Raw genomic sequence first — 27,110 nt, 5'->3', positions numbered from 1 at the left:
GCTCAATCTTTCAAATACTTCTAATTTACAGTGTCCCTGTCTATTACTTGAAATTTATTGTTAAATTTCAAGTCATTTTACTGTGGAGTTTTGGAGAAAAGTGAAGGCAAAATCACTCAAAACCTCAGATCCATTTTCAATCATGTTCCACATTTAAACACTCATAAAACATTTTTCTTTGTAGGTTTGCTCATTTTATGTTATATTACATTCTATTTTCACAATTTACAATGGCTTGTTGTTTCTGATTGCACTTTAACCCATTTAATAAAGTTAAAACTTTTTTTTTTACATTTTATTTGTCACATGCAGGTTGATTTTAAGCAGGGGAAAAAAATCGATTTAAATCGCAAATCGGATTTTTTGTGAAAAAATCAGGGATTATTTTTTTTAGGCCATATCGCCCAGCCCTAGTGACAAGTCATTATTATCATTATTAACATAATTTCTTTAGCACTTTTCCCAGGCCCATGGTTGCTGAAGAACAAATGACATACAATTGACACCAGGGTTTTAAAGTGCAGGGTTTTTTGCTCACTCATTTGATCAGCTTCTGTCACTCAGTTGAAATACAAAATAAAAATAATCGTCTTCTTAAAGACATAATAAATGTGAATTGTGCTTGTTATAGAATGTGTCAGAAACCCTTGGAGATCCTGAGCCTGGCCGAGTCAGCTCTGGAATTCCATCTGTATGTGATGAGCATCAGTAAATGTTTAAGATGATTTCAGATACACAGCAACTGATGTTTTTTTTTTTTTTTTGCAATATGTCTAAATATAAAATCATTTTATATGTAAATCTGTTGATGTTCGCAGATTTGGGTGATGGTTAGGTTTAGGGGTAGGGGATAGAAAATTAATTAACTGAATGTTAAACTTATGAAGGTCCTATTACTGTAGCTTCTAAACTCTGTGTGTGTGTGTTACATGTAGATGTATCCCTGTATCATATCTGCTAATGAATGTATCAATAGTACAAATGTGAACAGTTCTTTTAATTTGAAGATTACTAATAATACATGTATCTAATTAGAATAAGAAAGTATTGTTTATATATTAAATAAAAAATAATATTGCATTATCAATATATTACAGCAATAAAAAAGAAACTATGTAATAGTTGGGTAATTTCGTTAAAAAAAAGTCTTATGTACTCATTCTTTATAGTAGCTAATTACTTTGAAAGCTTGAATGAGTAGAGATTTATGAAGTTTGAAATATCTATTTTGCAGAACCCTAGTGCAACATCAACAGACCGGGACTCCTGGGCCCAAAACAGCGATACTTGGTTGCTATAATCCTTTGGACGCCAATGGGTGTGTTATACATCCTCTGTTCAGTTTATTTCAGCTTTGTTTGTTTAGCACTTTTAACAATGGGAATTGTTCCAAAGCAGCTTTCCAGAGATAAATAGGTTATGAAGTTTGAAGTAAAAGTTTAGTGGCTATACATTTGTTACTTATAAGTTTATCCTGCGTGCCAGAGGTAACTGTGACAAGGAAAAACTCCCTGAGATGGTTTGTGGAAGAAATCTTGAGTTGATATTAATTACAGTCCAAATCCATCCTCATAGTTCTTGAGTTGCTTAGATAATATTGCTTAGTTGATGTGGAATTATCCCCAACTACACAGAGTGGTCTCTAGTTGATGAGAACTTCATCCAGTGTTATTGCTTCAGGATGAATCAGGCAGATTCAAAGTGATGAAAAGGAGCATTGGCCACAGGTTACAGGAGGGAGGGAGGGGGAGAGAGAGAGAGAGAGAGAGAGATTGATTGATTGATTAATTAATTGATTAAAGGGGTGATGGGAGAGAGAAATAAGGATTATTAGTATCCTTAATAATCCTTATTTCCAAATACACTATATTTATTATCCCCCAGACCTGCTTCTTCACCTAAGAAAAACCTACTGATAAAATTCTTGACTAAATAAATATGTTTTCAGCCTCGACTTGAACACTGAGATTGTGTCTGAGTACCGAAAACACTAATTGGAAGGCTGTTCCATAACTGGGGGATTTGAAAGCGAAAGCTTTGCCCCCCTGCTGTAGTCTTCATTATTTGAGGTACCAACAAATATGCTGCACCTTTTTATTTAACAAAATATAGAACAAATGTAATATATTTGAAATTATGAAAATAAACATTATGGAACAAAGGTTTGCTCAGCTACTGTGGCATGGGACCGTTCAGAGCTTTATACTTCAGTAGAAATATTTTGTAACCAATGTAATATAATTGGGAGCCAGTGTAGACTGAATAATACAGGGGTGATGTGATCATATTTCCTGGTTCTGGTGAAGTCTTGATGCTGCAATCTGGACTAAATGAAGCTTATTTTTGCATTTACAGTAAGACATTAAAATAGTTCATTCAAAATGTAACCAAAAAATGAAAAATATTATATTAATTATATTTCTTATTTTACAATATTTCTAAGATGAAAGAAGCTATCGTGGTAATGTTATCATGAGTCAATAATCAAACCAAGGTATTTTCCTGCTGTGTTTGCTAAGACCATACAGAGATGCTATGAGATTAGAAAGTTTACTTCTAGGTGAATGTGGGCCTTGTATAAGTACTTTGGTCTTTTCACAATTTAGTAGAAGGAAGTTAACAAGAATTCACTGTCTAATGTCTTTTACATTAGTGTTTCTCAACATTATTAAGATGATGTCTCTCATTTGGCTTTGCTGAAACACACAACTGTGTATCGCCAGCCTTTGCAATATTAGTTAATGCTACGTTTACAAATAATTTCACGAAGGGGTAGAATATATAAAGAAAACAGCAGTGGGCCTAAGACAGATTCTTGCAGAGAACTCACCATTTCCTTCTAATAACCATCAGTCAAATAAGAGCCAAGAGCCTCTCACCGGAGCCAGGAGAGAGCCATTCCTTTAATTACAACATGTCCTATTTAAAAATGGAGGATGCTATGATCAGTTGTGTCAAAAGCTAGAACTCAAGCAAGGAGACACAGCCCTACCGATTTGATGGCGAGGCAATTCTAGAGGGTGCTGTACCTACTTTCCTGCACTGAAAGTTTTTGATTAATGTACAGCACTGGGCACTCCTCCCCCTCTACCATCTAGGATAACACTGGCCCCAGCCTCCTGTCTGACATGTCATTCTGCAAAATAAAAGGGAGAGTAATGTAAGGGAAGAGGGAAAGTAATAGTCCTAGAGGGTTCTTGCACTTTAAGCAGTTTAGAACGCAATGTGGGTAATGATACCAGAACTTTCTCTCCTGATGTAAATTCTCATAAATGTGGCTATTATATAGCCAGGACTGCTATTCTTGTGTTTGTTAATTGACCCAGTCTGTGGAGGTATGCCTTCAGGTCCAGACCATAATAAATTTCACATCTACTAGAAGAAGGTCCCTCTTTTAAATTTTCTTGAATAACGTCTAGTGTGCTTTGAGGTTTATGGATCTCTTTTTGGAATTTTTATTGGAATGTGTATCTCTGCAGTTATCCATGGTTTCTGGTTTGTTTGAGTAATACTGGCTGAAACATGCTTATTCTTGTCAAGACATGTTCAGGACAATTCTGAGAATTTGCATTGTGGTGGTATGTGTTTCAATTTTTTTATTTTCTTACATTCAGAAATGTTCACACTGCTTTTTCTTTATATATGCTACCTATGGGTGAAATGATTTGTATATATGGTATTAGCTTCTATGCTGCTATTGTTCCAGCAAATCCAGGTGAGGGTCTTCAGCTTAATAATGTTGAGAAATAGGAAAAGGAAAAACAATATATGCTTTTTAACTTACTTCTTCTAAATTCTGATATGACAGAAGTAGTTTTACTATAACGACATTCAGCTAAAAGTGAACTTTCTGATTACATTACAACAAATCTATGCTTTTTGTAAATCTAGATTGGACTATTGTAATGCCTTACCTTCTGGATATTCTTATAATTGCTTAAGTAAGCTTAATTTACTCTAGAATGTAGCAGCAAGAGTCCTTACCAGGACCAGGGTATTCCCTGATTACGTCACCACTGTATTATCCAGTCTACATTGTCTCCAAATTAAATCTCGCATTGATTACAAAATTCTAAATACACTTATAATTATCTGAACATAATTTAAAATATAGTACTGTCTATTGGTTGGGTTGCTCAGATTACCGTTTTTCGTGACGGGAAGATAACACAGCCTCTTGCGAAATAACGGAGTGTGCAGGTCAACCAGCACTAAAAGAAGACCTGCAAGTTATGCAAAGCAGAGATTGTGTGGCATGGATGTACCACAGTGATGCACATGAAAAGAAAACTGGTGTCACAGATGAAGTCCAAACATCAGCACGGTGAGCAAATACTGTATAATCCTCAACATGTGAAAATGGTTTAAAGAAGTGCTATTGTGTAAACTGTTTGCAAGTTCGGGAAAGTCGCACCGGATCTGTGCTGTCATGATTAGCGAGCATCAGGTTGCGCAATCACCTCATTTCGTGACATCGTGGCTGATTAACTTAAAACGGTGCAAACAAACACTAAATCTAAAAGCAGCAAATAACAGCAGCATTTTATTCCCTTTTTTTTTTTAAATCATGTCTGTTAGGTTTTTTATCTGTTCTAATCTTTTTTTTTTTTTTTTTTTTTTTTTTTTTTTTAGCATTTGTCAACTATAACAGTCAACTTATCTGTTTTTAAATGTGATTTACTACGTCTAAATACTTTTTTCATTGTTTGCATATTTCATTTATGCATATTATTAAATTATTGTACAAAATAAATAAATCCATTATATATTCTAGATGCTTATATTTTCACAACTAAACAGTGTCTTTTTTATTATATTATAGTTTTTGTATTATATTTATATAGATTTTGTTAGCGTGGTTGTCAACTTGCCATTTGTAATTATTATTAAAAACAATACAAATATTGATTTATAAAACTGCTTCGCCTAATCAAATGCTGCTGTTGTTTTTTTGTTGTTTGTGCATATCTTTATAAAATGTATCAGGAATGGTCTGGGACAGTGTAGTTTATAGTGCATGCGTCTAATTGTGTGTACACATCCTTAACGTCCACACTTTGATTAGACAGTGAAAACACGGCATTTATTACAATTAAACAATTTTTTTTTGTGTATTGCAATATACAGTATAATACATAATGCATCTACTATAATTAACATTGGGATGATAAACAAAGCACATATTAGTGTTGCATTAAAAAAATAAATTCTAATGCATGTATTTCTCAGTTTGCATGAAGCAGCATTTTGTATTTATAAGTGTTTTATGGCCTTTTCATTGTCACAGACATTTGACATTTTATTTTTCATTCGCTTATAGGGGGCACTGAAAGTCAATAAAGATGAATAACATTTTTATTTGTAACATTTTTTTCAGAGAAAATTTGTCAAGTCATTAGAAAATTTGGATGGAGCATCACAAGAATAAAGCCAGAATTAAAAAAAGAATTAAAAGACTTTAGAGTGAATGACAACTCATGGCAACCGTATGATTTATTAAAACTATATCTGTCAAAATGAATGCGTTAATAACGTGTTAACGCAAATTAATTTTAAAGGCACTAGTTTTATTAATACTGTGAGCATTTTTGTTTGGCCATTTTTATTAAAAATCTAAATAAATAAATATAAAAGAGGCAAAAATTAAAACCTCTATTGCAGCACATTTATTCACAATGTCCTTTCTTTAATTAGATATAAAAAAAAACCTACACCTAATTTATTTTTATCAGTATTTAATAACATTTGTTTTACTGATGTGGCAATTTATATATATATTAGAAAAAGACGGGTATTTATGTATAAAATGTACTTTAAATAAGCAAAAGCCACATATTGAGTTTAACTATCTTTAATTTTGACATTTTAAAGTTTATAGTGGCTGCTTGTTGAGGAGTGAATGGGGGATTTCTCTTTCTAACAAATTTTCAGATGAAGCAATTTGTGTAAATCAACATTTGTATTGTTTTTAACGATAATTGCAGATGGCAAGTTGACGACAATTCTCAATGACAATTTTGACAATTTTTTTTTAAAATAAATTTGACATTTTTAAAAATTTGTTCTGTTGTGAGAATATAAGCATCTAGAATATATAATTAATTTAATGTTGTGATGATATATAATAAATGATATATGCATAAATTAAATATACAAACATTGAAAACAAGCATTTAAACGTAGTAATGTCGCAGTAAATCACGTTTGAAAGCAGTTAAGTTACTGTTGTAGTAGACAAAAAATAGATTGAAACGGAGAAACGCAGCAAACTAACAAGCTTGATAAAAAAAAAAAGAATGCATTAGTGTACAATGCATAAGCATCCACTAAAAACCACCACAGTGACTAAAACTGTGTTTGCTGCTGCTGTTATTTCCTGCTTTTAGATATATTGTTTGTTTGCACCGTTTAAATGAATCCATCACTTGCACTGCTCATGAGCTGATTGCGTAACCCGATGCTTGCGAGTCACGACAGAACAGATCCAGTGCGACTGAAGTTAGCAAACAAATAGTTTACACAATAACACTTAATTAGGCTATACCATTTTCACATTACGAATATTATACAGTTTTTGTTTATCATGCTGATGTTTCACCTTCATCCGTGACACCAGTGTTTTCTTTTCATGTGCTTGTGCATCACTGTGGTACTTCAATGCCACACAAGCTCCGCTTTACATAAGGTCCAGATACAGTTTTCTTTGTTGCGTTTAATGTAAAATGCTCCCATGCCTTGGACGCATTTTCCTGCTGCCGGTTGATCGCCCCAAATATCTTCCCGCCACAATAACCCATAACTTGAGCAGCCCAACTAATCGATAACCGCATTCAATACCAGAAATTTCATTATTGAATATTATCGATTTTATCGAGTAGTTGTTGCAGCCTTACACATAATATAATAACAATAATAGAAGACATACATTTGCATAAAGCCGTGTTAATGTTGTTCAAAGTATTATGTATTATTTTATAGTAGATTTAAAACAGATAAAAATGTGTGAGAAAGTTGACTTAAATAAAACCAAACATTAAGTGCGAGTAAAGGGCCAGTTTAGTTCACAAATTAGTAAAACTGCTTTTAACCATTGATTTAACATAGCATCTAGTGCATAAGTGGCCTCTTTACAATAAATAGCAGTATGATAAATAGGGTATGAGGTCATAAACACAGGGGTGAGGGTGAATAATGTACAGAAGGTGCAGTAGGTAATAATATATGATATATGATATATATATAGATATATATAGATATATAGATATATATATAGATATATAGATATAGATATAGATATATATAGATATAGATATATATATATATATATATATATATATATATATATATATATATATATATATATATAGAGTAATATACAATATACTGTGCAAAGATTGAGCATAAATAAAGCAGTGCAAAATACACAGAAAGTGACAATGCAGTATTATATTAACATTGTATGATGATGTAGTGTACTAGCATAATAGTTGCCAATTCTGCCACTGCATGTGACATGTAGAAAACAAACATGAGACACACACACTTACTTTTATTTTGTTAGATTCTTTTGCACAGGTTGTATTTTGTTGCTACTAATAGAAACCTAATGTACATATTTATGATGTGCTTATTTTTGAACAAAAATGTATTTTATAAAAAGACCCCACTTTGTTGTATCATGTCGGATTAGAATTTTGTGTATCGTTAGACTCGTTATTTAAATTTTTTACAAACGCACTTTTACACATTTAACTAATCAGTTTTATGCATTTATTTTGCAGTTGTAGTGCAATTGAGTTAAGGCTGACCTTTAACCACCACTGAATCCAGTATGTGTGAGGTCCAGGCCACTGTGGAATTTTCTGTAGAGCTGCACAAGTTTTACAATGTGGATCTATTTCAGAGAGGGTAAGTATCGCTTTTCCCATACTCTGCTTTTTCTTGCTATTAAGTTCCTTTGTGAAAAATCCAATAATGGTCTGGTCATTCAGTACATTATTGGTTCATAATGTTGCTGAGTTGAGAGCTATCAAAATGAAGTATTCTGTCTCCAGAGGCTTGTACAATGGGCTCTCTGCAGGATGGGTGCTTCATTTGCATCCTTTCGTACCACTGTCATGCCTATTACTTTGAAATACAGTGGAACCCACTTATCTGGACCTCGGTTAACTCGCCAACCCTATTAAGTCGACGTTTTTGAAGTGGAACCGCCAAATTCTCTCTTTGTCTGAGCATTTTCTCATAATATCTCGAGCACAAGGGGGGGCAAATTTGCCACTTAACGTCGGTTATCTCGATCGGCACTGTGCAGCCGCAGAAGAAAAACGAACTACACCCCGCAAGTTTTTAGTGATTTTGTGAGCGATCTTTGTGTTTGCAATGTTGGAGAATATAATAAAGGTTTGTATCGAGAATCGATGGTGGTTTGTATTGTATACTGGTGAATCTCTGCTGTTAGTTTGTGCACATATGCCTTATGTTGTTAAATGTTATGCGATGAACGGGAGGCGAAAGACAAAGTGAAAGCAAAACATGTTTATTGCAACACAGGGCAAAGCCAAACACATTCCAGTGGTGTGCTATGGGAGCGCGGTCCACTAAGTCCCAAACTGAAAAGAGGCAGTCTGTATATATAATCTACGGGTGCGCTTGGTAGAAGCTGGTGATGATGCTAAATGTGCGCGTTTGAAGCCAGGAGCTTCAGAGAAAGCAGAGGTTTGACAGCCGCCGAAGGGGGCATGGCAGGTGGATTCCTGACAGTTAACAAACATGTATGTACATTTTTATAGCAAAAACAGCTATAGCAGTTTACATACTATAGACAAATCGCAGCAACGCTGTTGTGTAAAAAAAAAAAAAAAAACTCAAAAAACACGTGCATGTACATTCTCATTTATTAACGCACATCATGTACATAAAGAAATTTCAAGCACGTTACAGTTTTTCTCAAATGCTAAAACACAAAAGCCAATCCTCTAAACCAAATGACCAGTTGTCTAAACACATTTACTAAATCTAGCCATCATTTTCCAATATCATAAACACATTTCACATGAAGACACAATTCACAAAACACAATCCTCCGTTCTCATAAATCTTAACACATTTTTCTTTGCTAAAACACAAGCTGCAAAAGAACTCTGCTCATATTCTCAAATGAAAACTCATGTGATGCAAAATGCTTGCCACAGTCAGCAATATGTGAACACAATGAACACACCTGGCATCATTCATTACACACAATGACTCAAAATTGAAGACACTTGTTGCTAATGCTGTGACCACATGTACAAAAGCAAGTTCAGAGTGCACAGTTTGCTGAAGATTCCAAACAAACACAATGGATGAAGGCAGAGTCAGGGGAGGAGGGAGAAGAGCTGGCCATTGAAGAAGAGGAGCAGGCCAACGAGGAAGAGGAGTTCAAATCAGAGGAGGAAGAGGAGTTCAAATCAGAGGAGGAAGAGGAGCAGGCCAACAAGGGAGAGGAGAAGGTCCAGGAGGGAGAGCAAGACAACCTCGCACCATCATTACGGACGAGATGCGAGCAACAGTCATTGACCATGTCATTGTCCATGGCATGACAATGGCTGAAGCAGGACTACGAGTCCGTCCAAACCTGAGTAGGTTCACCGTGGCCACCATTATCAGGGCATTCAGACAACACAACAGGTATTGTACTCTATTGCTTTCTTTGTCACAATACAATTTTACAAGCCTGTGAAAGTAGTCTATTGGTTTCAAATCAGTTGTTACTGTATTGTAAAACTGACAACACATGTTTCTTTCTTTAGAGTTGAAAGAATGCCACATAGAGGTGGGAGGGTTGCCATATTTACAGCGGCACAAGAAACCCTCGTGGATATGATGTCTTTTAGTAGGTCTTTGTGTCCTATCTATTTATATCTTAAAACTGATAACAGGACTGTTCCCTTAGCTCCAACAACATTTTCTAAAGAAAAATCTGATTATCATTATTATTATTATTACTATTGGTAGTATTGTTATTGATATTCCCCATAGTTCATAAAAAATATATCTTGATGTTCATTTACAGCTGTAATCAAAATAAAATTTTAATTACAAACACACTTAAATGTAAATAGAAATAGAATGCACTGATTTGAAAATCCCATAAAGCCATATTTTATTCTCAATTACGCGTGTAACGTACACGAAATTCACAGTTCGGTTCCTACCTTTGTATTTAAGTCACGGTTTGGGTACATTTTGCTATGGTTTGGTACGGGGGAAGAAATGCAAAGCATAAAATTCCTTGTAGTTTTTTATTAAAGCAATTTATTATCATTAACTTGTGATTATCACTATTTAAACAGTTAACTTTTTTAAAAACAATTTTAAATAAAATGCCTGCATGGTTAAAAAATATATAAAAATATATTTTATAAAAATAAAATAGAATAAATCAAAATCCAATACTTCTTTATTATATTGATTAATTGAATAATTAATTAAATAAACACAAATTAAATTTATTAAATTGAATAAATGGAAAATTTTAATGAAATAGTTTACATTTGTTAGACCCATTTGGGTAATACAGGGTGTGTGTGTGTGTGTGTGTGTGTGTGTGTGTGTGTTTAGAGGATTATCTTTTGTGTTAGCATTTGAGAAAAACTGTAACGTGCTTGAAAATGTGTGTGTGTGTGTGTGTGTGTGTGTGTGTGTTTACATTTTTAAAAAAAATTTCTAAAGATATGATCTATTTAACTGTTCTTATTTCTGCATTCCTCAACAAATGTCTTCATTCCAGCGGCACAAGAAATCCTCATTGTGGATATGGTTCGTGAGAACAACCTCATCAGACTCCGGGAGATCAGAGACAAAGTCATTGCCGATAATGTCAACTTTGAGAGCATTGATGATGTCAGCTTGGCCACAATAGACCGAGTTCTCCGGCGCCAAAAGATGCAGATGAAACAGGTCTATAGGGTTCCCTTTGAGCGCAACTCTGCGCGACACAAAGACCTACTAAAAGACATCCTCCTGGGCCGCCAACAACACCATCCTGGGCCCGCACATCAAATTTATGTGATTATTTGGGACAATGTACGCTTCCACAAAACAAAACAAATCAGAGAGTGGTTCACCACCAACAGTAACCACTTTTAAACGTCTGTCTGCCACCCTACTCCCCTTTCCTGAACCCTATAGAGGAGTTCTTCTCATCATGGAGATGGAAGGTTTATGACAGATAACCATACACTAGAGAGGACCTCCTAAGGGCAATGGAGCTGGCCTGTGTTAACATCTCAATGGAGGGCTTCCAAGGATGGATTCGCCATTCCAGGGTGTTTTTCCTGCGGTGCCTGGCAAGAGACAATATAGCCTGTGATGTGGATGAGGTGATGTGGCCCGATGCAGCTCAGCGACATGATGCCGCACAGTGATTGTGGTGTGTGTGTGTGGTGTGAATAAAGTAAATAAAAAAACTTCACACCCTGATCATGTTTTCAAGAGTACTGTTTTGTGCAATAGATTCTGTTTTTGCATTGAGTTGTGTTACAGTAGTGTACATGCAGAATTTACTATAGATTTATACTCTTCATATGAAACTCTCAAATCTAAATGCCTAATCCTCTGCAGAGATCTAAGAACATCCATTACTGTAAAGTTTCAAAAATATGCATTGGCAGTTATGAAGCAAAGAACCTTCTCACAAATTGAGCATTGTGTTTTCAATTGTTTTGCTGTAGTGTGTAGTGATGTGTATAGTGTTTACATTTTTGAAAGCTTCGAGCTGCTCTTTTGGTGTGAAAGTTTGAGTTTTGAAGTGAGAAGGTGTGGTTGTGTTTATGTAGCTTTAGAAAAGGGTGTTGTGTTCAGACATTGGGGAACATGGAGGTAACGTTTGTGAAATGTGTTTTAGCATTTGAGAAAAACTGTAATATATTGCCGCCATACTGATTTTCGTTTATCTCGATCATCGGTTATCTCAATGTTTTTTGGCGTCCCCTAGGCCGGGGACACTGTATTTAAATCTAGATTCATCAGACAACATTATCGTTTTTCCTTTGATTTACTGTCCAATTTTTATTCTCCCTAGCAGACTGTTATCTGTGTGTGTGTCCGTGTCTGTGTAGATGAATTTTTTCTATACAAGTTTTGTAATATTAGTTTTTTTCAATTGGAGTGTGTTTAATATTGCTTGTTGATTGACAGGTTTTATCAGGTCCGTGGCAATCTGAAAGTACCTCCTCGAATCCCTCACAGAATAGAGACCAGTCTACTTCGTCCCACAAGTAAGTCATCCTCAAAACATTTATAATTTTGCCTTCGATATCATTCTCATTCTGAGAGCACATACATTCAAAAACTTTTATATTTTCTTTTCTTATAACTTTTGATATTCATATATTTGCATTTAAGTATTTAATTAGAAGACCTATTTGTAGTTCTGTGTGAAGATTTATGTGCATTGTAAGGTAACGAGGGGGTTCATGGGGAACCGTGGCACACAGAGACATGCTAGCACAAAGTTCTCCCACATATCTTGTGCATATCCTGGGTACTATGCTTTGGGCAAGTTCTGATTGATTGGCTGAGAGGCATGTCTGGTTGCACAACCAGAAATTGCTTGCTGATTGTAAACAATTTAACTACTTCCATCCAGTTCTTCCCATATCCTACACATGAGCTCATCTCAAAGCTTCTATGTTTAGTCTCAGACAGGATTGCAACGGACATGTCTTTTGCAACCCATTCATAACTGGAAAGCTGTTCCATAACTGCAGAGCTTTGTAAAAGAAAGCTCTGCCCCTGCTGTAGTCTTCACTATTTGTGGTACCACCAAGTATCCAAGTATTAATCAACCAAAAGTTTTTTAAATGGATTACTGGATAATTTAAAAAACTGCATATAAAATAATACAGAACTTTATTACAAAATAAAGTTATAAATTATAATGACAGCATCCTCAGACGCTCCAGCCACAGACGCAACCCGGAAAAACTTTTGATATGGATTTTTGCAATAGGGTTAGGGTAGTCAATCAACAACAATCAACTACTGTGCTGATTAATCGCCAAAATGATAAATCATTTGATCTCCAAGTATTATTTACATGAGTTTCGTAGAAAAGACTGAAGTCAATAATACCAAGGTCTTTTAATGCTGCACATTCTAAGACACGAAGACCATCCACATATACTGTGTGATCAGAAAGCTTACTCCTAGCTGCGTGTGGTCCTAAAAGTACTTCTGTCTTTTTAAAATTTAAGAACAGGAAGGTAATCTTTAATCTAAGTCTTTAATCTGGCTTTGCTGAAACATACAACTCTGTATAGCACGAAACTTTACCGAGTAAGTGTACAGAACTCTATTTATATCTTAAAACTGATAACAGGACTGTTCCCTTAGCTCCAACAACATTTTCTAAAGAAAAATCTGTGATTATCATTATTATTATTATTACTATTGGTAGTATTGTTATTGATATTCCCCATAGTTCATAAAAAATATATCTTGATGTTCATTTACAGCTGTAATCAAAATAAAATTTTAATTACAAACACACTTAAATGTAAATAGAAATAGAATGCACTGATTTGAAAATCCCATAAAGCCATATTTTATTCTCAATTACGCGTGTAACGTACACGAAATTCACAGTTCGGTTCCTACCTTTGTATTTAAGTCACGGTTTGGGTACATTTTGCTATGGTTTGGTACGGGGGAAGAAATGCAAAGCATAAAATTCCTTGTAGTTTTTTATTAAAGCAATTTATTATCATTAACTTGTGATTATCACTATTTAAACAGTTAACTTTTTTAAAAACAATTTTAAATAAAATGCCTGCATGGTTAAAAAATATACAAAATATATTTTATAGTACAGTGGAACCCACTTATCTCGCCCTCGGTTAACTCGACAACCCTATTAAGTCGACGTTTTTGAAGTGGAACCGCCAAATTCTCGCTTTGTCTTAGCATTTTTTATCGGTTATGTCGACTTTTTTTTATGTTGCCGAACCCTGATATCTCGAGCACAAGGGGGGAAAAATTTGCCATTTAACGTCGGTTATCTCGGTGCAGCCGCAGAAGAACTCGCAGAAGTGGCGGAAAAATCAAGGTTTACAGCTGCTACAGGTGTTTGTATTGTATACTGGTGAATCTCTGCTGTTAGTTAGTGCACATATGCCTTTTGTTGTTAAATGTTATGCGATGAACGGGAGGCGAAAGCCGCGCTTGGCGGCGCGGAACGTGGGATGAGCATCAAAAGCATAGAATGAACACCGGCAGGATCGGGGGGGGGAATCCGTGATGCGCTTTGGGAAGAAAAGCGCAGCTGTTGAGAGAGTGCCGGTGGGAAGACACGTACCGGGATACACATGAGCGATAACAACGACCGCCGTGAACCAACATATACCAACAATAACGGACAGTGAGAGTGTGGAAGTTTAAATAGGAGCTGGTGATGATGATAAACGAGCACCATATGTGCGCGATTGAAGCCTCGGGAGCTTCAGAGAAACTGATTTTCGTTTATCTCGATCATCGGTTATCTCGACGCTTTTTGGCGACCCCCTAGGACATCGACATAACCGGGTTCCACTGTATTTTATAAAAATAAAATAGAATAAATCCAAATCCAATACTTTATTATATTGATTAATTGAGTAATTAATTAAATAAACACAAATTAAATTTATTAAATTGAATAAATGGAAAATTTTATTGAAATAGTTTACATTTGTTAGACCCCATTTTGGTAATACAGGTGTGTGTGTGTGTGTGTGTGTGTGTGTGTGTGTGTGTGTGTGTGTGTGTGTTTACATTTTATATAAAATTTTCTAACGATATGATCTATTTAACTGTTCTTATTTCTGCACTCAACAAATGTCTTCATTCCTTCCTTCCATCCTTCATTCATTCACTGCCTCAATATGTGGAATTGTCAGGATATACTCTTTTTAAGAGAAATTCTGTTTTTAACACTAAAGCATTAAATAATCCATAGCCACTTCTTGGTTAGTTGCTAATATTAGCGCTATGGATTTTTTGTAAACATGGTTTGGTGCACGAGTGCACCGAACCAAAAGCCCTGTAGCGAAACATTTCAGTATGAGATGTGTATGGTTAATCCCCTATTTACAGTAGAAAATAGAAAACGCTATATAGAACCATGAGTTACTGAGCAACTCATAAAATAGCTTGACGTTTGAGATCATCATTGATCCAACACCAACTCCTCCATGCCAGAGTCTTTAAACATTCAAAGAGGTCCAATGTCCAAACTCGACATGAAGTAGGATGGCGCTAGTACATCTCTAGATGGTTCAGGATGTTTGCAGGGTCGGCATCTACTTCTTTTTTAAGGTCTATATTTTTGAGGTGAGACACAGCTGGAGCAACCTCAGGATGCTTTGGGATGGGTAGAGAAAGAGAAGCACTGGAGAGGAATTAGCGTAGCTGCTGTTCATAATATTAACAAGCACATAATGTGCATATGATCAGATGTTCTGTAGCACAAGTTTATGATATGTGATGTATGTTATGTGTAGAACTCGCTAATAAGATCCGTCTTTAATTTGTGCTTAAACTGGGAGAGTAAGTTTTAGCCCCAAACACTGTCAGGAAGACTGTTCCACAGTTTAAGAGCTAAATGTGAGAATGTTCTACCACCTTAGTGGACTTTGCTTCTTCTAGGAACTACTAGAAGTCCAAAGTTTTGAGACCTTAAAAAGAGTGTTTTTTAGCATGTTAGAAGACTGGAAAGATACATGGGAGCCAAACAACTGGAGTATTTTTTGTTTGTAGTTTGTAGTCAATTTAAAACCTAACAGGTAGCCACTGTAGAGATCATAAGATTGGGGTTATATGGTGATATTTTCTCGACCTTGTGTCTGGCTGCTGCATTCTGGAATAACTGTAGCTTGTTTATTAATGATACAGGACATCCTAGTATTGCATTACAAAAGTTAGGGCTGGGCGATAAATCGATTTTTTTTTTTTCGATTAACTCGAATGTGTAGTTTACATCGATATGTTTTAATAAAAATCGGTTTTCTCTTTAATGTCCGCCGACGCTCTCCTCTGGGCTTCCATAGTTTCGAACGAACTCAGCCCTCCCCCCGCGCGTTTGCTATAGAGATACACAAACAACATGGCCGCGAGCGAGCAAAGGTAGCAGTACCACCAATTTACTGCAGCACTTCAAACAGAGGCATGCTGTCGAGTGGGAGAGATGTAGTGCCCTACGAAGTGAACAAGACAGCGACAGCACAAGACTGCGCTTAAGCAGCCGCATCCTGAAAATACACGGTTAAGCAGCCGCACTTTGTTTAGTGTTGCGCGTCTAATCGTACACTTCCGGTATGGGTGGTGGGAGCGGTCAAAATACCTGTAAAGACGCTTCAGAACGGCATTTCCGTTAAGAAATAGAAAAATCAGAGCATTTAAATCACCACATTCAAACACTCATAAAACAGTTTTTAGAGGTTTGCTCAATCTTTCAAATAATTCTTATTTAGAATCTCCGTCTATTATATTCTTATTTCAAATTTCAACTCGTTTTACTGTGGAGTTTTTAAGTAAAGGCAAAATTACTCCAAGCATCACTGCATTTTTAATCATGTTCCACATTCAAACACTCATAAAACATTTTTCTTTATAGGTTTGCTCAATCTTTCAAATACTTCTAATTTACAGTGTCCCTGTCTATTACTTGAAATTTATTGTTAAATTTCAAGTCATTTTACTGTGGAGTTTTGGAGAAAAGTGAAGGCAAAATCACTCAAAACCTCAGATCCATTTTCAATCATGTTCCACATTTAAACACTCATAAAACATTTTTCTTTGTAGGTTTGCTCATTTTATGTTATATTACATTCTATTTTCACAATTTACAATGGCTTGTTGTTTCTGATTGCACTTTAACCCATTTAATAAAGTTAAAACTTTTGAACATTTTATTTGTCACATGCAGGTTGATTTTAAGCAGGGGAAAAAAATCGATTTAAATCGCAAATCGGATTTTTTGTGAAAAAATCAGGGATTATTTTTTTTTAGGCCATATCGCCCAGTCCTAACAATAGTCCAGTCTGGGGGTCATGAACGCATGGACGAGCTTCTTTGCATCAGATAGACAACATGTTTCTTAGCTTAGCAATATTTCTAAGGTGGAAGAAGACTGTTTTTGTAATATGGGTGATTATGATATTCAAAAGACAAATTGCTGTCTAAAATTAACTCCCAGGTCTTTTACTGTTGAATTAGTAGTTACAGTACATTCTTCTAAATGCAGGTTAAAATGCTGGAGCTTCTGTGTATAGGTTTTTCGGACGATGAGCAAAATCTCCATTTTATCAGAATTTAATAATAGAAAGTTATGCGTCATCCAATATTTTAATTCTTGATTTCAGTTAAACGAGCCAAATTACATGTTTTGTCTGGTTTTGATGTGATATATAGCTGGGTATCATCAGCATAACAGTGGAAACTGATCCCATGCCTTCTAATAATATTTTCCAAGGGAAGCATGTATATTGTGAAAAGCAAGGGTCCTAGAACTGGACCTTGTGGCACCCCATAATTTACTTTACCTGGAAAGTTCTCCATTTAAATATACAAAATGGTAACAGACAGACACCTAGGATTAGGATGCGGGGATGCAACCAGCTTAATGCCTGTCCTTAAATGCCGATGTAATTCTGTAAGTGATGCAGGAGAAAGTCATGGTCTATAGTGTTGAATGCAGCGCTAAGATCTAGTAAAATTATCAGAGCAATGTAGTCTTGGTCTGAAGCTAAAAACATTTGTGATTTTATTTTAAATAGAGCGGGTTCTGCGCTATGATGGGCCTGAAACCCGACTGAAACTCTTCAAAGATATTGTTCTCTTGTAAACACGAGTACAATATTTTATAAAATTGTAGACACAAACGGACGGTTTGAAATGGGTCTGTAATTTGATAGTACAATTGGATCCAAATTAGGTTTCTTAATGAAAGGCTTAATAACTGGCAACTTGAGGGAGTTAGGGACGTGACCCAAAGATAGTGAGGAGTTAATAATATTGAGAATATTGAAGCTCACCAGCTGTCTGTAACACTTCTTTTAGTAGTTTAGTTGGAATGGGATCTAACAGATATGTTGTAGCTGTACGCAATTCTGAAAATCTCTAATTTAGTTTTTCTCAATTTTTCATATTTTTTTTCCTTGAGACATGTGGCAGCCATCAAATTCAAAATAACCTTATTTTTTCCATAAATGTTTACATTTCCACTGTTTAAACATTGATATGTTTTCCATGTTCTATTGTGAATTAAACTTGGGTTTATGAAATTTGTTAATCACATTTTGTTTTATTTTACATTTTATACAGCATCCCATTTGTTCTGAAATTGGGGTTTTACATGAAAACCAAAACTGTAAAAGAAACTTAAAAAAGTAATAACTTCTTGATATTTTACTGTAAAAAATTTGTATTGTTGTTGAATAGGTGTTCCATGCACTATTACAGCAGTTCTGATAAAACCTAAAATATAAAACAATATATTTTAAGAATAAAAAAAATTCTGAATTATCAATAAAAAAGGAGCTTGCAAGAATTCCATTACTGTTCATTTAAGAGCTAGATAAAATGGTTTAAATGCAACTTAAAAAAAAAAACCCTATTCACAAATATCTGTATCTCATAGCTTGTTCAGTGTTGTGCTCGATTTTATAGATTCCGATATGGTCATTCCTGCAACAGTGCAAGGCGACGTCATCTACAGCAAAACCTTTCAGATTCTCTACAAGAATGAAGAAATAGTAGTCAACGATGTTCTCATATTTAAGGTGATGATGCTCCTAGATGAGAAGAAGGTGAGATTCATCTTTTAATATGAATGTTTAGGGATGCGAAATGAATTTTTATATTTATTTGTAAAGATTTGTAAATGTCCATTCATTTGTAATGCATCACTTTTTCAGGTGGAAGAGTCCTTAAATGATATGGATTTTCAGCTCTCTCTGGACCTATACTTTGCTGATGGTGATTACATGTATGTAGTAACATTTTATACTTTTATTTAAGTTGGTTAAAGTAGGGCTTTTCAACCGGGGGCCGCGGACCACCGGTTGAAAAGCCCTACTTTAACCAACTTAAATAAGTTTGTAAATGTCAGTTTGAATATTTTAGATATTTTCAATAAATGTAGTTTTCCCACTACTGTGCGAAAACTGAATTTAATGAAAATATCTAAAATATTCAAACTGACAGTATAAACTGACAGTGTTTGGCAGTATGTTTTAGTGAACAACACAATTCTTTTTTTTTAAACCATGGCGCTTTGCATCTACAAACTTAAACTATGTGGGACAGCACTATTGGGTTTTCTCCATTTATGTCATTCAATACAGTGTGCTAATAATAAGTTCTGGATAAGTTGCCAGACAGAATTTCCAGAGCTTACAGTAAAAGCATTGAAGTGTCTTTTACCCTTTCCAACTACATACCTTTGTGAGAGCGGTTTTTCCACACTATCATATCTAAAGAACAAGTACAGGGCAAGGCTAGAACCAGAGAATGATATGAGGCTGTCACTATGTACCACTATATCACCACAAATAGACAGACTGTGTGGAAGTCACCATGCCCAGAAATCCCACTAACAGGTAAGGAGTACCCCCCACACACACACAATAGTGGGCTGCGGATTACTTGTTAGTCAGAATGGTGGTCCCTGGCACAGAACCAGTTGAAACCCCTGGGTTAAAGCATGTTCTTGTCATGTTGTACTGAAAATGTGTTAGTTGACTAGCTATGCAAATAAAATCTTATTTCTACAGTGCCTTTTACAGTGGACATTGATCACAAAGCAGCTGCAATGTTTCTATAAATGTTGAATTTAAATGTGTCTGTAGATAATGCAATTGGTGTAAAGTAATGTCATGTTTGTGCCTCTTTAGGCCAGAGGATTCTAGGTCATTGCAGAGTATCAGCAGTCGGACATTGCGATTGCATTTTAGTCTTCACAGAGGCATGCACCAGCACATCAATGTCATGTTTGACTATTTTCACCTATCAATCATCTCTGTCACCATCCACGCCTCCCTGGTGGCCCTGCATCAACCCCTCATCAGGTAAGAGATGGTCAGGTCCCTGTTTTATTCACACTTCCTTTTTAGACTGCTTTCCACAGTGTGAAACAGTGAATGATCTGATTCTATGAAAACTTTTTGTGTAATGCCGTGAAGGTTTAACCACACACACACACAATACAGGTAACAAGCAAATAAATTCGTTTCAGATTTTCTTTTGACCAAAGGTGTTTTTGCTAATTATATTTTTTATTATTTAAAATTTTAGAACAAAATTAAACAAAAAGTCGTTTCAAGGAAATCTCGCAAATTACTCTAAAGTGAAAACCACATTGGTTCTGGTTGACAATTTAGTGTGCAGGTGCACTGTAAGATCTATTGGGCACCAATTCTGCAGTTTCCATGATGCTTCCCATTGAGGAGTCTGTTAATGTTAAATAATGCGATCATTATTGTCTTGATGTGTGAGTTCAGCTGACATGCTTTGTTGGTTTTAAAGACATGTCAGAACACACATGCTTAACATTCTGTCTTTTTGCTTCTAAAATTGAAAGAGACTGAATTAGAAGAGTATCACTGTGTGTGTGTGTGTGTGTGTGTGTGTGTGTGTGTGTGTGTGTGTGTGTGTGTGTGTGTTTAAAGGTGTAATATTTTTTTTTCCCCCTAGTGTATCTTAAATGCATTGAAGTTGATTTTACAGTCTGTCCAGGGGAACACGCTCTCTATGAGCATATCTGTTTAAACTGCAAATATGATCATTGATTTGTGCTGTGATGCTTTTTGGGTTTTGAAGATGCAGTAATCTTGAAATATTTGCTCTAGCCTAGTCATTGATTCAGGAACAGTTTCATCAAGCAAGAAATTAAAAAAAAAAAACTTTCCCAGTCTTTGCTGAGATTCAATCAGGATTAAAGTGCACGCATGTGTGCGTGTGTGGGAGCCGTCCTGTGCACGATAAATACAAAAGTCTTCAGCAGGATCTCCGTTACCCAAACAACACTGTAGTAAATCGATCCCCTGCTGTGGATTTTACTCCACTGAAATGTAGTATTTCCATTTAATAGGGACTGGCAGCAACCCAAAGGTGTGTCAAAGCGTGCACTGTTAACAGCATCTCTTAGCCAGCTTATATCCATATCTGGGCTCAACTGCAATCCCTCCTCTGGTGGTCTTCAGCAACCACCACCTGGTTTCTTGGTAGGTTGCAGTAGACCTGACCTGTTGGTGTTGCTGCTTTTGGATTTTTGACAGATGGTGCACCGTTTAACATTCTTCCAGACGTCCCTTCACACTGTTTGCCACCCAGCTCCTTCCAAAACCCGTAGTAGGGTTTTTATTCTTCCCCAATGTGCAGCCATATGTGCAAGCATAGGGTTGGAATGGATGTGATGTAAAATGTTTGAGACCTAGCTACTATAAGCTGGTACTTACCTTCATCATCCTTTCATTGGAGTCATCTGTAGAGGACCTCCTGATGGAGTTTAAATTCTATACAGGGAGATTGTCGTCTGGCCTGTAGTTTTGCTTTAAGATGCTTTGATGTACAAAGGAAGAGCAAGAATATGTACAACCATGTCGACCAGAAAAGAATCTCAGAATACCCCAAACATCAAACTTTGAAATAGATGGGCTACAGAAGAAGACTACATCAGGTTGCACTCCTGTCAGCTAAGAACAAAAGTCTGAAGCCATCATAGCCACATGCTCACCAAAAATGGAACATAAAAAAAAAAAAAATTAACATTTGCTTAGTCTGGATAGTTAAGGTGACTGACGGGGCACAAAACACAAAAGGCAGTGAGTCCGCTTACAAGTGGGACGACTAAAAGAGCAGCACAATTGGGCACAACAATAACCATGTCTGCAAGGCTAAAGAGCTGATAACAGAGTTAAAGAGGAATAAATCATTGTACATACATTTTACAGTAGCATGTGCTGTTTTACATTTAGATTTGCAAACAGTTTCTACCTCTGAGCTCTGAGACTACACACAAGAACTCATACAAAATAGTTTAAATTGCAGGACATATGCCTTTGGTCAGTTTTCATCGAGTTGGATTGAGATTGTTATACTACATAAAATTACTTTCTGTCTCTAAATGTTTTTTCTTATTATGTTTAGGTTTTTGCCATTGTGTTTGCAGATTCTACACTTTTCTATATGCAGTTTATAGCAGTGGTCCCCAACCTTTTTTGAGCCACGGTTTAATGTCAGACAATATTTATGGACAGGCCATTAAATTGTGACGGATAAATACAACAAAATTAATTTATACGACCGACATAAAAACTGTTATTTTCTTAAAATAAACGTGAATCCACAGTGGTGGTGTTTGTTTATTTTGCTCGCTTGGGGGTTTGAATTTAGCGGTAATGTATGTGTTAGCGGCCAGAGCCCCTTTAAGAAGGTAGCGGATGGAGGTAAGACATGTGACCGAGGCATCATGACATGCGTCAAGAGTGAGTCATAGACAGATGTGGAATTTTCCAAAATAAAACCTCGTTCAGAATCAGGTAATAAATAAAACGGAAATAATGTAAGTTATGTATTCTTGCTGTGCGGCCCTGTACCAATTGACCCACGGACTGGTGCGGTCCGCAGCCCGGGGGTTGGGGACCACTGCTTTATAGTATCTACATTATTAAATGTGTAATATAGCACTGTAATGGCACCTCAGTGACCCAGTTTATTTCAGAAGGGAAAAAATGTATTGTGGGAAAAACATAATATACAGCATATTTAAGAAATGTATACACCGAAATTACTGTGAAATACAGTTACTTTATGAGAAGGGAATTCAACTGGTTTTAAGGGTTTTTCACTGAGCAGAATGTGTGTTAACACTACATATTAAAATGCAGCTTCCCCCGGCTTGGGAAAAGCACCTGGCTAAACCGCAGTGTACCAACACAGGGCAAAGATCTTCTGATCCCAAACCTAGAGACTGTGGTATTTGGCTGCACCTATGTCAAGCAACTGTCTCCAGATGTAAGCATATTCACACACGGTCACAAACAGTTAGTGATTTTTTTTTTTTTTTTAAGAAATAGTGTGTTTATCAGTCTTTGTCATTTTTACCAGTCGCTAGTCAGTACTTTTTCTGTTGTATCAAGGGTTAAACAAAATAACTGAAAACAAGCTTATAGGAACATAAACTGCATAATTCATGGCTATTCAGTGATCATGACGATGTGATCACAATAAGAAGTAGTAAAAGTTTTTCAGTCACATTTATCATATAAAGTTGTGTATATGCTAATTATGGCCCCCTCTCTGGTAGTTATATTTCACCACTGTTCTCTGAGGGAAATATTGAAACTGTTTAATGATTAAAACTCTGTAAATTGCTGTTCTGTAAAAAATCAAAAAATGCACAGTTTAATGGCTATGATGAATTTAGAAAATGTTCTGTCAGTCAGTTGGTTAAACATGTTAAAATTCATGCTTACTTTGTTTGCCACAGGGCAAAACGTTCCTGGTATCGGATCAGTGTCTACAGCATGCCTTCAGCTTGCACCGTAGCCTCTGCGCCAGCTTGCTGCTGGCCTACCAGGGCCTATTTGAGTACTTCATGGCTCTTACCAAGAGCCTCCCTTTCTCTCATCGTATGGAGCTTGGTATGTTAATGCTGGGTAGTGTAATAAAAATTAGGCACCGCTACAAGGAGCATTAAAACACAACAGTGTATTGTTGACATTATTGTTATATTTTTGTGTTAATAATCAAAAGAAAATGTCTAATAATAATTACATTTCTACATATATAATAATATACCCACAGAAGACAACAGTAATTACATTTTAGTTACACATTTTCATGTTTCTTTCAGTGTTTATTTCCATGCAGTTTTCATCTATTAAGATTAGTAAGAATCATAAAACTAAACCAAATGCAATCTACAACTATTTTAAATTATATAACCATTAACATGTCTGATACATAATCCTTATTAAATCTTAATTTTTAATGCACATTATTTTCAAATATACCAGTGTATTTCAGTTTGTCCAGCTCCTAAGAACCTCTATGAAGACTTTTACACTCGAACATCACCCTATACTAAACTTACTTCAAATATAATCAACGTCCTCTCTCTCTACTGCCTAATGTGTCTTTTGACTGGGTCATTGAACTATATAAAAGATCAAATTCAGGTCTTTTAGTATAAGGGAGAGGACACATTTTAAACCTGCCTATATGTGCAATCCCACCACTAGCCAAGCCCAGCATGCAAGTCCTTTATGAGCGAGTTCTAAGAAGACCTTTTCCCAGTGGCCAAAGGCACATCCACATAGGTATGTCAGTTGACTGTCAACCTCAACATGCCTTTCATTTTTGTGTTCTTTTCTTTGAATGGCCAGTTGATCTTTCCCTTGTGTGGGCTGAGCGCTGTGGACTGTCCTATTCAAAACTACTAACAGCAAACCATTCACTTCTTTACTTCTTTGCAGGAATGCTGCTCTTAATCATCCTCTATACGCCTGTGCTAATTCTTTCTTATAGCTCTTATTCTTCAGAGAGACTAATTTCTCTTATATAGTGCTGAGAAATCCAAATTGATTGTATTTTTTTTTTTTTTTTTTTTTTTTTTTTTTTTTTTTTTTTTTTAGAAAAACTGGATGTGGAAGCTCGTCTCCATGAGCTTTGCGAACATATCAAGGTATGTCAGTACAACTACTCCTACTACTACTAATTGTAGCAGCAACTTGCGGTTTAAACCCTGGGAGCATACATAGATTAGCACATTGCTAATGATTTGTAACAGTAGATCATTGTGTTTGCAAACTGATTGGATTAGTAAGGTTGTGGATGATATTTTGCACAGCGATGTTTAAAATTTTAGCTCAGTTTTGCATATCATATAGTGGCTTACAGTACTAGTAAAACCCGTATTTGATTTTAATCTCTCTAAGGATTGCATTCCAAACTTAATGCACGTCAGCTATTCATTACCAATTAAAATTGGTAACATTAGAAGATGAGTAAAGACCTTAAAAGTCTATTCAACCCACAACATCAATGTATGAATTTTATTAACCTTTGTGTGGCTTGGCCTATTTTTTGTTTTTGGCCTAGCGTGTAGTGTGGGAATAATTAGTTAGAGGCCCAAGAGTCAAGAACTTCAAGTTTCTCAGTTGCACTAAGGTTTTCTATTCCAAGAACCAAAAAAACTTCATTTCACTGCACTCTAGCAATCTCAGAGACTATGGAAACGTCTTCCATAGGGTTGTAATTTTCGCCAGAAGTAGAAGCAGCATTGACTGACTTGCATCGAGGCAGTGTGTTTTGTTTATGTGCAGTTTTTTAGGTAAGAATATATTAAAATGGACTTTGCACGCACGCTGCCACACACTGGCGTAAAAAAACAGCGCTATATACGCAAACTTAAAGTAGTACATGCTGCCAGAGTCTATGACATGCCTGTCTTTCTTTGCCTGACTGTATTAATGAATAAATACTGAATATAACAGTCTTTCTACCTCTTTAGTTCTTACGTCTCTAGGATTGTAGCTTTAGAATGTACAGTAAAACACTAGTTTGTGCACAGATCATGCTTCTGCAACAATCCTAATACTGATGGTAATACTAATAATATAATTCAATAATCATCATTAATCCCACTTCATATTAGGTGTCTTTAATGACTATGTGCATATGTTAAAAAGAATAATTAAGAAATTACAATGTTAATAACAATAATACTAATTGTGTTCATGTATTGCAATAGACTAGGTCCCCTGGTGGTCTAGTGGTTAAGACGCAGCGCTCCCACCGCTGCGACCCGGGTTCGATTCCCGGTCAGGGAACCATCCCCAGCCACTCTCAGTGCCGGTCCCAAGCCCGGATAAATTGGGGAGGGTTGCGTTAGGAAGGGCATCCAGCGTAAAAACATGTGCCAAATCAAAACGTGCGGAGGATCCGCTGTGGCGACCCCTAACGGGAGAAGCCGAAAGAAAGTTTTATTGCAATAGACTGGCACAGGTTTCATGGTATGGGTAGGTTTAAGGGGTTAGCAGTGTCATTTTTTTCAGAAATCCCACTGTGTTCTGGTTATTACATTTTTTTGCTAAGGTCTGCATATGGTGGTGTGTTCTTAATGACATATTTCCTAAATTAGATCCTATTCCTAAAATAAGAAATATCTAAATATATATCTTGTTTTTATTTGATCCTTTATTTTAATCTTGGTGTTGCCTAGTACTGTCTAACTTATTTTACTTATGTTGCAGCAGAAGGCAGAGAGCCCAGATGAGCTTGCTGAACTAATTAATATGAATCTTGCACAGTTGTGCTCTTTGCTGATGGCTCTGTGGGGCCAGTTCCTAGAAACAGTCTCCCTAAATGACAGTGTCATGGCACTTTTGGCCCAAGAACATCACATCTTAAGGGTATGTCCTAAAATTTTAAACAATCCTTCTGTATCCATATGGTAGGCATATAATCTATATTATATATAATTATATTATTATAATATGAATTCTGGTTAGCTTGACACATTGGGTTGTGAAAAATTCTATGCAAGTGAGAATTAAATTACAAACTCGAAAAAATGCTGTTCTTTTTTTGGTTCCAGGTATTCTGTGGTGAAAAATTATGTTTGTGCTTTGCTTTAGGTACAGAGATTTTCTGAAGCTTTCTTTTGCCTTGAACACCCAAGGCAGGCTGCACTGGCCTTCCAGGAGATGCAGTAAGTATCTAGATGCCATTTGCTAAATATTGGGAATACATTTATACCATTAAACTCATTTGACATTTGTTACTTATGAATAGTGCACATAGCCACCAACAGATGACTGGAGTCATTAGGAGCTCATCATACTTTCTTTCCTTACCACCACTTCCTGTGGAATGTGCTGAACTAGATGGAGATGCCAGCTCTCTACCAATAATATTTGAGGATCGATATCTGGAATCTGTTAAAGAGGGTATGTTTTATTATTGTTTTTTTTTTTTTTAATAAAGTTATACAATGTTACAAACCCATGTTTTATCATCAACAAAGATTGAGCCTGTTACAGAAGCAGCTTTAAAATGGCTTGAAACATAAGACATGGCATTACCAT

General features: G+C 35.9%; 1 protein-coding gene and 1 non-coding gene across 14 annotated transcripts in view; both read left to right on the top strand.

The window, feature by feature from the left end:
- Positions 1–27,110, top strand: part of fam135a (family with sequence similarity 135 member A) — a 59,041-nt gene that overhangs the window by 16,988 nt on the left and 14,943 nt on the right. For 4 of the 13 annotated variants that reach the window (XM_046842659.1, XM_046842658.1, XM_046842660.1 and 1 more), the window contains exons 3-15: positions 1,235–1,318; positions 7,782–7,908; positions 12,181–12,260; positions 18,688–18,827; positions 18,936–19,006; positions 19,914–20,087; positions 22,908–23,034; positions 23,510–23,663; positions 24,264–24,341; positions 24,657–24,706; positions 26,277–26,435; positions 26,661–26,734; positions 26,818–26,972. In XM_046842659.1, the coding sequence (XP_046698615.1) occupies positions 7,832–7,908; positions 12,181–12,260; positions 18,688–18,827; positions 18,936–19,006; positions 19,914–20,087; positions 22,908–23,034; positions 23,510–23,663; positions 24,264–24,341; positions 24,657–24,706; positions 26,277–26,435; positions 26,661–26,734; positions 26,818–26,972 (1,339 nt within the window). In that variant the 5' untranslated portion in view covers positions 1,235–1,318; positions 7,782–7,831. Of the gene's footprint in view, positions 1–1,234; positions 1,319–1,946; positions 2,070–4,140; positions 4,325–7,781; positions 7,909–12,180; positions 12,261–16,121; positions 16,144–18,667; positions 18,828–18,935; positions 19,007–19,913; positions 20,088–22,907; positions 23,035–23,509; positions 23,664–24,263; positions 24,342–24,656; positions 24,707–26,276; positions 26,436–26,660; positions 26,735–26,817; positions 26,973–27,110 lie in introns of those variants that run through there. The other 9 variants (XM_046842663.1, XM_046842662.1, XM_046842661.1 and 6 more) reach the window with 8 other exon arrangements.
- Positions 25,781–25,853, top strand: trnag-ccc. The gene has a single exon. It is a non-coding gene; the product is annotated as a tRNA-Gly (tRNA).

Source organism: Silurus meridionalis, chromosome 28 (genome assembly GCF_014805685.1).
Source record: "Silurus meridionalis isolate SWU-2019-XX chromosome 28, ASM1480568v1, whole genome shotgun sequence".
Lineage (NCBI taxonomy): Eukaryota > Metazoa > Chordata > Actinopteri > Siluriformes > Siluridae > Silurus > Silurus meridionalis.
This window is presented reverse-complemented; position numbering and strand designations above follow the sequence as displayed.